Source organism: Camelus ferus, chromosome 8, assembly GCF_009834535.1.
Source record: "Camelus ferus isolate YT-003-E chromosome 8, BCGSAC_Cfer_1.0, whole genome shotgun sequence".
NCBI classification, from domain to species: Eukaryota; Metazoa; Chordata; class Mammalia; order Artiodactyla; family Camelidae; genus Camelus; species Camelus ferus.
Window position 1 is genome coordinate 72,915,780 of NC_045703.1, and position 12,183 is coordinate 72,927,962.

At 42.5% G+C, this 12,183-nt stretch overlaps 1 protein-coding gene across 1 annotated transcript in view; it reads left to right on the forward strand.

Moving 5' to 3' along the window:
- AFDN (afadin, adherens junction formation factor) overlaps positions 1-12,183 on the forward strand; it is a 122,463-nt gene that overhangs the window by 33,295 nt on the left and 76,985 nt on the right. Inside the window, 3 exon segments of the mRNA XM_032485369.1 lie at positions 131-243; positions 2,126-2,289; positions 4,770-4,930. Of these exon segments, the coding sequence (XP_032341260.1) occupies positions 131-243; positions 2,126-2,289; positions 4,770-4,930 (438 nt within the window).

Below are 12,183 nucleotides of genomic sequence, written 5' to 3' on the forward strand. Positions count from 1 at the left end.
ATTGGTAAGTAATCGAGGTAGTAAGGTATTTTTTGTCTGTAAAATGAAATGTATATCAGAATGTTGTATTGGTTAGTGCCATTAAATAACCATGTCTTCATTTTTTTTTTCTTTTCATGTTTTGAAGAAGAAAGAAGATTAGATATAGATGAGAAACCCCTAGTCGTGCAGCTGAATTGGAATAAGGATGATCGCGAGGGCAGATTCGTTCTGAAGAATGAGAATGACGCTGCGCCCCCCAAGGTGGATCTGGCTGCCATCTCGGGTCTAGGGGTCTGACTGCCCAGTCCCGGGTCCAGGGGTCTGACTGCCCAGTCCCGGGTCCAGGGGTCTCACTGCCCCATCCTGGGTCCAGGGGTCTGGCTGCCCCGTCCCGGGACCAGGGGTCTGACTCCCCCGTCATGGGTCTGGGGGTCTGGCTGCCCCGTCCCAGGTCTGGGGGTTTGACTGCTCTGTCATGGGTCTGGCTGCCCGGGTCTAGGGGTCTGGCTGCCATCAAGGGTGCTTATTCCCAGTGCTTCCCTCCCAGACTGCTCTTCTGCCCTCCACCCACAAAGGAATTTAAAGGAGCCCAGCTTCTCCCTGCTTCCTCCCCTCTTTCACCAAATAAGCCCAAATATTGCTCCTTCCTTTTTCAAAGTGTTACGTAAACTTCTGTTACTAAGAGACTTAATGGTCAGGTAATCAGCTTCAGTTTTTTTATAAATTATAAAAGTCAAAATATGTTTTAATAAGAATTGAAAAGGACAAAAAAACTTCAATAACTTATTGTGTGCAAACTCTCAGATACAACTTAAGGCATATTTAATACCTTTTTCATATTATATGTGTAACATCAGAAATTAGTAAACTTTCTTGAGTTTCTTTGGGTGATGTGACAGTGAGTCTAACGCTTTCTCAGGTAGCAGGATGTCTGGAATTCCTATGCTACTGTTTTTTTTATGTGAAGTACTAGGAAATATTGATATAATTTTAAAATTAACTATAATTCTGTGTTAAATCAAGTGACATCTTGCTCTGGAATCCAGTATTGATGAGGGATAGCAGATGCAGAGGTTCAGAGGTTAAGAATATCTTGAGAAAAATCTTCTATTTAATTTTTTTCCCCAACAGATTGGAGGAAAACTGCCATTCTTTGGTCTTGGCAGCCGTTCTCTGCTGTTTGTGTGATGTGAGTGTCCCGTGTTGAGGAGTCTCAGACGCACAAACTGTGTTCTTGTCACTGTGCTCCAGGGCCTTGTTGCCTTTGCAGCAAATACATGAGATGAGAATGGGTAGCTTTTTTTTTTTTTTCTGTCCACGTTTTATTTGTTTCTGCACCATGATTTCAGCTGACGTGCCCTTTCATGGGCAGTTCCTCCTTGGTGTGCGTTAGACCTCTTCTCAGGGTCTGGGTGAGGCTGCAGTAGCCAGCAGTGGAAGTGGACATGCCAGCTTGTAAAGTGGAAGGCAGTTTTTGTTCCCAATAATCTCTTATTTTTCTGAATTCTTTACCAGGCAGCCTACTTAGTTATATAAAAAGTAATTTGTCTCTGTGTCATCTGCTAGCAGGCAATATTCTAAGTCAAGAGTAAGCTAATGAATAAGCAAGATCTGCAAAAGAAATCGGAAGTTTTTGTACAAGCACAATACTTAGAACTTTGCTTCATAAAAGCCAAGTTATTAGGGCTACTCTGAACATTTCTTTTAAAGTTAAAGAAAATGTCTATAAAGTAGATAATGATTCAAACATTTAGTTGTTTCCATATTTTCATTGGTTCCTTTAAGATACTTTATCCAAATCTATACTTGGATTTTTGTTTATTAAAAATCAGATTTGGTGATTCACACCCTGGTTCTCTTACTGGGTTTGGGTTTTTTGGTTTTTTTCCTCCCTTGCTTATTAGTCTTGGTCTGAGGTAAAATGTACACCCAGTGAAATGAGATCTGGAATGTATGGTTAAGTTTTGGTAAATACACTCCCGTGACTGTCGGCCCATCGAGACAGCACATTTCTGTCGCCCCGGCCCTTTCCCTGCCAGGGCTTTGTTTTGCCTGTAGCACGTGAGGTGCAGGTAGCTCCTCCTGGGATGGCGGTGCGCGGTTCTGTGTGTGGCCGGCATAACGCTAATGTTCCTTCCATCAGAAGGCTCAGAGTAACGGACCTGAGAAGCAAGAAAAAGAAGGGGTTATCCAGAACTTCAAGAGAACTCTCTCAAAGAAAGAAAAGAAGGAAAAAAAGAAGAGAGAAAAGGAGGCAATGAGGCAGGCGTCTGATAAAGACGATAGACCTTTCCATGGGGATGACATGTAAGTTGATTCTGGAAATATTCCTCTTTGTTTTGTAAGCCAAAGGGTCTTTTAACGCGACAGGCTTCACGGGATTACCAGAGAAGTTACGAGAAGGATGAACAGCAGTCCATTTGGGTGTGCTCTGGCTCTGCTGTGTTGAGAGCTGCTAGGGGGTCCTACTGGGCGAGGTTTGTTGCTGACGGTACCCGTCCACTGAGCCTGCGGACCTTAGGTAAGGCGACTGGCGGCGCTGTTGTTTTTTCTGAGTAGACAGGTGATGTCGGCGTTCTCCGCACCCTTTGCCTGGCCTTTCACTTCTGTCTTCTCATTCCTTAAGGCAGCAGTGGTTTCTTACACACCTCACTCGCCCTCGACACCCGATGAGAGGTTGGCAGATCAGTGAGAAAGGCTGCTGTTCCCTTGGCGTTTCAGTGCCCCGCTGGTCCACTCCAGCCCCACCTGTCGTTCCTTCTTCTGTCGCACCAGCCCACCGTAGGTGTCCTTTCTGTCTAGACGGCTCTGAGCTTCTGACCTCCGAGCCAGGGGAATAAGGAAACCATTGTGCTTCATTGTAACAGGAAGGAGATGTTAGAAGAAACTGGCCTTCCCTCCGTAAGTGGGAGTCTGGTCTCAGGGTGGCCTTGTCAGCGTCCAGCTCAGTTAGTTCACGCAGGGGCCGTGTGCTGACTCAGCCTCTTGCTTGCCTTGGGGTTGACTGCGTAGTATTCTGCGTGCTGCTCTGCTGTTGCTGAAGGCAATGGCGTTCGTTTTAGAAAGTCAGAGTGCACAGGTTGGTCAAAAAGGGAAAAGGAGTTACTTGTCATACGAGCCCAGAGAGAACCGTGGCTTGTTTCTGCTGTGCAAACACGTTCTTACTTTCATGTAGAGTTTCTAAACAAATACAATCAGTCTTGTGAAACTGGAACTTATCAAATGACGTTTTCCATAGAAATTACATATATATTTCAAATAAATATATATATACACACTCACAAATACATGTTTTCAGAAAAATACGTGTTTTAAGTAATTTAGCTGACTAGGCAGTACTCTTCATGTAACTTCATAGTCACGCAGCCAGCCCTTGTTGTGCGTGTGCTGATAGCTTCACAGGGCTTTGTTTTCCTTTGCTGTTACAAATAATGCTCCAGTGACTTCCTTGTTTTCACAGTTTTGAGGGTTCATCTGAATGCCTCCTGGAAGAGTGGCTCAGGGACAGCGTGGGGAGCTTGTGTCACCAGACTGCCCCGGCCACGTCCCCCGCAGCCCACCAGCCCCCTCGCTTCCCCTCCCCTTAGAGCTCAGTGTAGAGGGCGGTGGGCTGTCTCTGTGCTGTGTCGTAGTGAGATCCAGCTTTTTGTACCAGCCAGGTGGATGGCTTCCTACACGTTTCTTAACTATATTCTGTTGCGGTGACCTGCAGGTCTTTCCATTTCTGATTGATTCTCAGTGCTCTGGTGACTTGAGGGCATTAACCGTTTATCCTGAATGATGTTGACTTTGGAGTGGTACTTGAGCCCAGTGTGGGTGGCATCAGAGTGGCCTAGCAGTCGATCTGTGAGGCAGTGCCGACTGCGTAATGCGTGTGGGCTCTTAGGAGCACAGTGGTGCAGGGTAAGGCTCTATCTCATGTGTTTATGCAGGAGAAGGGACTTGTATAAATATATTGCTCACATATGAAAAACACCAAAGAAGAGGAAAGTTGAAGTTGAAGACTTAGGCTGCCCTTTACCTTGTTAATTTAGCTTAGAGGGTGATAATTATTTGTGTTAAGAAAATGAGCTACTTAAAATGAGTTATGTTCAACTTGATTGACTCGAAGCTTAACTGACTTTTAATTATGACTAAAAAATGACATCTTTAATACATTTATCAAATTTAGTTAAGTATGTCAATCTTATTTAAATATTTAGTTTTCATCTCATCACTCTACAGTTGACTCATCACAGGAACTTTTGGAGCTTTTTACTTTTAAAAATTTAGCTTCAAGAAAGTGAATGGTGATAAATCTTAGTTCTTAAAAAAATCATGCTGAGTTGTTTAAGATTTGCTGTAATTTGAAGATTTTTTTTTTTAACTAAAGTATGTTAATTCTTTGTTTCTTGTGGTTGGAATGTTGTGTCACTCATTTAGTCTATTTTAGGATAAAACTGGTAGAAATGACTGAAATATATGATTTATACACCTTTCTTTTAGCTTTATTAATGAATATATGATTTATACACCTTTCTTTTAGCTTTATTAATGAATACATAGTAAGTTCTGTAAACTCAGTATAACATTTTAATTATAAATTTCTCCTTATTCAGTGTATTTGTGTTGAATCTTTATCCTTTACCCATAGTAATTAGCACATGGTAAGTAGTACATGACAGAATTATGCAGGGAACAGGTGTGGCCAGATAACACCTGCCATTTTTATTTTTATATGATTACAGTGTAACTATTTCTAATGTAAAATTGAAAAAATCTTGTTACTGCCTTTTTTTCCTTTCCAGTGAGAATTCTCGACTGGCTGCTGAAGTTTACAAAGATATGCCTGAAACTAGCTTTACCCGAACAATTTCTAATCCTGAGGTGGTTATGAAACGGAGGCGGCAGCAAAAGCTGGAAAAGAGAATGCAAGAATTTCGGAGCTCAGATGGGCGGCCTGATTCAGGTGCAAACTTTGAAGTGTTTTTCTACTGTTACGTTTGTCGTAGAGGGTGTTAGTCAATGCTCATTACTATTTGCGAATGAGCCCTTGCTTAAGTGAGATTAATGGGTGACAGCCGGTTAATGGCAAGCATGCACCATGTGTGTCTGTTGCAAAATCAGTTTTGCCTTAAGTATGTTTAGTTACATACTTTCCCCCAATATGGCTCTTTTTTTTTTTTTTAATTCTGGAAAATTTCAGAAGAAGAGAGAAAGATATAGTGAGCTTCCTGTGTGCCTGTTACCAGGCTTCCTGTAATTGACAAATAGTGTTTCATCTCTACTTCTACGTATATTGCTGCCAGTCCCAAACAATTACTTTTGAGTCAAATCCCAGCTTTCTCATGATTTCATCCATAAGTATTTTGATATACTTTCCTAAAAGGTAACAATTCCTAAAAAGCAAAAACAAAAATAAACCAAACCTTCATCACATGCAAAAGTGCTGACAGTGCTTCCTTACATGTCCTCAGAAACCTGGTCACTGTTCATGGTTCCCTGATTGCCTCAGATAATTCCTTTAGTTGAGTCAGAATCCAGATAAAACCTAAGTACTGCAGTGGGTTAACACATCTTCTGTGTCTTTCACTCTAAAATGCCCTTTCCCCTCTTTTATTTTCTCAGTTTGCTTATTCGTTGGTTTGTTTTAAAACCCTGGGGTGAATGTCTTGTAGATTTTCACGTTTACCATTTTTTCCTCCTGTTTTCTCCATTCCTTGACTAGATACAGACGCAGGGTTAGGTTCTTGGGTGGGAGGCCATGGGACAGAAATACTTATTTTAGCATCATCCACAGTTGAACGTGGTTTGTAAAATTTTTTAATAAACTCGTGAATGTGAAGTTTCTCAGTGTTTTTCCATCGATTGCAGTTTTAGTCCCTGCTGATCCGTGAATTGTCGCTGTGAGCCGGCAGGGTTTGGCGCGCCCAGGGGCCCTGGAGCGCATCCCCGGGGGCGCTGTGTCTCAGCTCGCCTTGCGCCTTTCCTGCCTCAGGCTAGGAAGTGGCTCTTTCTCTATAAAGAACCCTGTTCCTTTTTTTTTTTTTTTACAAGAGACCCATTTATTATTTATTTATTTATTTATTTATTTATTTATTTATTTATTTATTTATTAACATTTTTTATTGAGTTGTAGTCATTTTACAATGTTGTGTCAAATTCCAGTGTAGAGCACAATTTTTCAGTTATACATGAACATACATAAATTCATTGTCACATTTTTTTTTTCTCTGTGAGCTACCACAAGATCTTGTATTTATTTCCCTGTGCTATACAGTATAATCTTGTTTATCTATTCTGCATTTTGAACTCCCAGTCTGTCCATTCCCAACCCCCACCCCCTTGGCAACCACAAGTCTGTATTCTGTGTCTGTAAGTCTGTTTCTGTTTTGTATTTATGTTTGTGGTTTTTTTTTAGATTCCACCTATGAGCGATCTCATATGGTATTTTTCTTTCTGTCTTACTTCACTTAGAATGACATTCTCCAGCAACATCCATGTTGCTGCAAATGGCATTATGTTGTTGGTTTTTGTGGCTGAGTAGTATTCCATTGTATAAATATACCACCTCTTCTTTATCCAGTCATCTGCTGGTGGACACTTAGGCTGCTTCCATGTCTTGGCTGTTGTAAATAGTGCTGCTATGAACACTGGGGTGCAGGTGTCATTTTGAAGTAGGGTTCCTTCTGGACATAAGCCCAGGAGCAGGATTCCCCTGTTGCTTTTCCTTTAGTGTCTGGTTGCTGAGAGTGCTCCTTCTTACTGATTAGTCTTTGCTTCTAAGCCTGTTTAGTAGACAGAGCTTAGGAAATACTTGGTTTTTTCACTACTTTGATTTTAGTAAATCTGGGTGTCTTTTCTCTCATGATACAGTTCTTCCCTCCTGAGGACAATAACATAATTATTTGCTTTTCTTCATAATATACAATTATAATATCAAAATAAAAATTATTCTATTGTTAACAACAATATGAAAGAAGACATTTTAAGCCTTTTGTGAAATATTGATTCCTGGCTATGTGATTGTATACCCTTGCTGATTTATACCGAGGTTTATTTGTTTTATTTTGCTTTTGATTTTTGAGGTTTGCTTCTGTAAAATTTAGTGGTGTTTAATAGTTTCTAAGTCAAGTCTATAAAACAAGGTGCATTTAGAGAAGTCTGGCTTTTGTCCCACCCACCCTTTAATTAGAAGGCAGCATCCCCGCACACCCCCACCTTGACGTCCCCACTTACCAGCATATCCTGGAGGGCGCTCTCTGTGCCTGAGGGAAATAGAGATTCTCAAGAGAAGGTAAAACACATCACTTTACTGTTCGACCTATAAATTGGTTTTGTATACTTTTAGCTATTTGGCATAAAACTTTAATTTGTAATTAACTTATAATTGTACTCACCAAATAAAATATGTTATAAAGTTACAAATTAGTTATAAAGTGGTTTTATAATAGCATAATCATTTGAGTTTCAAACAGAATCTTTGTGTTAGAGGGCTGTAACGTTGATCCAGCCTTTCCTGCAAGTGTCTGACCCGGTACGTCATCAGCCCTGCGGTTCTGTGTTCGGTCGCACTCAGGGGCTTAAGCTCTGGGTGCTTGCTGTACACTCACTGGCTCACTCACAGTTTTGGGTTTGAATGTCGGGACAGGCAGCTTTCCTCCCAATCCACATTTGTAACAGTTTTGCTGGGAAGGAGACTTCATGGTGGGCCCTTTGTCTTGAGTCTCCCTGTCCGCATCCTTGTTGTGCCTGTGATCCAGTGTGTGTGTGTGTGTGCGTGCGTGCGTGCGTGCGTGCGTGTGTGTGTGTGTGGCGGCAGGTGAGATCCTTCTGGGAGAAGCCGTGTTCACACTCGGTCATGTTTGGGGCACAGTGTTACTCTGTTTTGTTAGTGCTCTGTCTTACCTTGTCTCCGTTCGTGAGGAGGTCTGTAGACCGTGGCTCTAAAATGCAGGGCCCCTTCACTCTGCCTGCCTGATGGGAGTTGCTGTTGATCCCATTTCTTGGGAGCACACAGAGCCTCATGTTTCAGTGCAGTGTTCAGACAGCCACCAGCCACGTGGACGCTGGCCCCAAGCTTAATTGCCTCCCTAGCATCACATGTTTATTTTGATCTTTGGTGCCCTTGTAACTGAGACTTAATTGTATGTTTCATGGGAATTGTGGTATCAGTGATTCAAAAAAACTGAGGCACTGAGAGACTTACTAGTTCCGTAAACAATTTAATAGCTGACTTGAGAATCAGGATTATCTGTTTGTGTATATCCTGTCTTGTTCAATCAAGGATTTGAAGGGGCTTAAAAAATATGCACTGAAAAAGAAAAGACAAGAGGAAGGAGAGAGAAAATACAAAGCTGAGGAAGAGGAAATGTAGTGGAAGTTTAGGAGGGACCAAAAGGGTGCTCGCTGCCTGCTGTGTGCTGACCACATTCCAGACCGTGGGGAGGAGCTCGACCTTGTCACTGAAGTGACTTCCTCGGAGACTCCTTGAGTATTCAGTGTGGGCTCTGGGTGTGTGAGTCAGGAGACAGACACCTAGCTTAGAATATCCGCTTCTGTAAGTAACTTAATAAAATATTTTTTAAAGTAGGCTAGCATGCAACATTAATATGTTTCATTAGATAAAATAGGAAACTTTTTGCATGTCGCTTGAAGCTGTGGCCCCAGAGACCCATATTCATTTTCCTCTGCCATTGGGGGTACTTGGATGGAAATAGGTGATATGATCTGTTAATAAACTGCCGAAAGGGTTTTAAACTAGGGATTTAGAAAGCTTTTAATTTAGCCCAAGCCCCAGATCTGGAGAGATCACTGTGGGAGCAGGGTCGAGGGCAGCTTTGCGGGCACGGCAGGGCGGCAGGCGTGCGGGCAGCAGGACTGCGGTGCACCGGGAGGCACGCGTCCCTGAGCTCAGGCGGCGGCGGCCAGCAGGGAGGAGGGCGGCTCTGTTCGAGAGGGAGAATTGCCGGGAGCCGGGAGCACGCCGAGTTCCCTGAGGAGGGGGGCGTTCGGGGCGCCACCCCGTGCCGAGCTGCGTGGACGGGCGCACGTGGAGTGAAGGGGCACCAGCAGTGGAAGACGGGTCCCCGTGTGTGTCCTGGGAGGCGCCGGGCAGCCGTGCCGGGGGAGATTGTCGGGAGTGCTCTGTTCTCCGGAGGGCGCCGCTGGGCCTGGAGGAGATTTGGGGGTGGGAAGGATACAGGTAGTAGAGAAATTTTAGGAAAGGCCATTGTTGGAGTAGGCATGGAAACCAGGAAAAAAACAAACCAACCCCCAAACCCAGAGGATTCAGAGGAGAAACAACCAGACTCCCAAAGACTAGAGCTTGTCTGTTAACAGGATAGTTGGGATGGAAGGAACATTTTTCTGTACAGACTCCTAGGGAGTCCTCAGAAACAAGGTATTGCTGGCAAAATAGTCGCTGTGGTTGATACCAAGGCCGTCAGATGGAGCAAGTCCAGGTGTTTTGTTGGTTTTTAATAAATAACGTAGAAAATACACCCTGGTGACTCACTGTGGCTCTTAGCTTAGCTGTTAGGTTGGTAGAGAATGTGGTCGTACGTGGGTTAGTGTCCGGAGGGTGGCAGCTGAGCCTGTTGCTTCCGCCTCATTCGCCCGAGGGCTGGCTCCCCAGGTTCTGATGACACACTGACGTGTCACTCACTTCACGGCTGATCACACGGCTTGACTTGCGACAAGCTTCAGCCCTGGACTTTGTAAAGTATTTTTAACATTGAAGTACATTTACTTTGTGATGTCTTCCAAGTGTAATTGACCCTAAAATCCCTGAGGGGCCAGCCCTTCTTCTGTCTCCGTTTTCTTGGAAACAGTCTTGGGAGCCGCAGAGCACTGGGACGGGGACTCTGGAGCCGGGCTGAGACCCTCGTGTACCGTGAGCCTCACTGTGTTCATCTTCCGAACAGGGTCATAATCCTGCCTCAGTTCTAGAGCTGCAGCTTTTAGTCGATGGTAGGAATTTAAAAATGTTAGGTTCTCTTCTTTCTCTCCTTCCTTAGGGAATTGGGAGGTGTGTGTTTCTAGTGGGATAATACTATGCTTTATGCTTTTAAACTAAAAATCTTCTATTAAATTAGACTGTATCCATTTATTGTTTTGGGGGGGATGCCTTAACACTCATTATACTAAAACCAAATTATGTTTTAGACAGTATGTGTATGTACATGTCTGTACACACACACACACACCCACCCACCCACCCCATCTTCTTTATCGATTCATCTGTTGATGGACGCTTGGGTTGCTTCCACATCTTGACTATTGTAGACAATGCTGCTGTGAACACTGGTGTGCATGTATCTTTTTGAATTAGTGTTTTAGATTTTTTTGGGGGGTGGATATATATCCAGGAGTGGGACTGCTGGATGAAATGGTAGTTCTGTTTTTAGTTTTTGAGGAGTCTCCATACTGTTTTCCATAGTGGCTGTACCAGTTTACATTTCCACAAAGCAAAGCATTACATGGGTTCCCTTTTCTCCACACTCTTATCAACATTTGTTGTCTGTAGACTTTTTGCTGTTGGCTGTTTTGACAGGTGTGAGGCGATATCTCATTGTGGTTTTGATTTGTATTTCTCTAATGATTAGCGAAGTTGAGCATCTTTTCACGTCCCCACTGGCCATCTGTATATTTTCTTTGGAAAAATGTCTTCAGTCTTCTGCCTCCTTTTTAGTCTGGTTTCTTTTTGTTTGTTTGTTTTGGATATTGAGTTGTATGAACTGTTTATATATTTTGGATATTAACCCCTTATCAGTCGTATCATTTGCAAATATTTTCTCCCATTCAGTAGGTTGTCTTATTGTTTGTTGATGATTTCCTTCGCTGTGTGTAAGCTTTTAAGTTTAATTAGGTCCCATTTATTTATATTTGCTTTTGTTTCTGTTGCCTTAAGAGACAGGTCCAAAAAAATATTGCCGCAATTTATGTCAAAGAATGTTGTGCCTATGTTCTCTGGTAGGAGTTTTATGGTTTCAGGTCTTACATGTAGGTCTTTAATCCATTTTGAGTTTATTTTTGTATGCGACGTGAGGAAATGTTCTGATTGCATCCTTTGACAGGCAGCTCTCCAGTCTTCTCAGCACCACTTATTGAAGAGACTGTCTTTTCTCCACTTTATATTCTTGCCTCCTTTGTCGTAGGTTGACCACAGATGTGTAGGTTTATTTCTGGGTTTTGGCTCTGTTCCATTGATTTATGTGTCTTTCTTTGGTGCCAGTACTGTGCTGTTTTGATTACTGTGGCTTTGTAGTGTAGTCTGCATATAATATACTTCCAACTTTTTTCTTTTTTTCTCAAGATTGTTTTGGCAATTTGGGGTCTTTGGTGTTCCATATAAAATTTAGGATTATTTGTTCTAGTCCTGTAAAAAATGTTATGGGTATTTTTTTGATAGGGATTGCGTTAAATCTGTAGATTGCTTTGAGTGGTATGGATATTTTAACTATTAACTCTTCCAGTCCAAGGACGCGGGATAACTTTCCATTTCTTTGTATCATCTCCAGTTTCTTCCACCAATGTTTTCAGAGTATAGGTCTTTCACTTCCTTGGTTAAGTTTATTTCTAGGTATTTTATTCTTTGTGATGCAGTTGTAACTGGGATTTTTTTTCTTTCTCTTTCTGATAGTTCATTTTTAGTGTATAGTAAAGCAACAGATTTCTGTATATTGATATTGCATCCTGCAACTCTACTGAATTTATGTCTTAGTTCTAATAGTTTTTTGGTGGAGGCTTTAAGGTTTTCTGTGTGTAATATCATGTCATTTGCACATAGTGACAGTTTTACCTTTTCCCTTCCAATCTGGATACCTTATTTCTTTTTCTTGTCTGATTGCTGTGGCTAGGACTTTCGGTACTATGTTAAATAGAAGTGGTGAGAGTGGACACCCCAGTCTTGTTCTTGATTTTAGAGGAAAAGCTTTCAGCTTTCCACCGTTAAGTATGATGTTAGTTAGCTGTTTGAAGGCTAGGACGCTGACAGACACTGACTGGTTCACACTGTGTCCTCAGCATTGGGACAGGGGGCTCTCAATCTGTGAGGGTTTGTAGACAGCCTGACTCCTAGCCTGTGTCAGGGGTCTGCATTCTGCTGCCAGCCTGGACTTGCTGATTATTCTTAAAAGACCAGCATGATTTTATTATGATCAGGTTGTCATAATGCACTATGTGCCAGGCTTGTTGAAAGGAGGTGTGAGACATATTCAG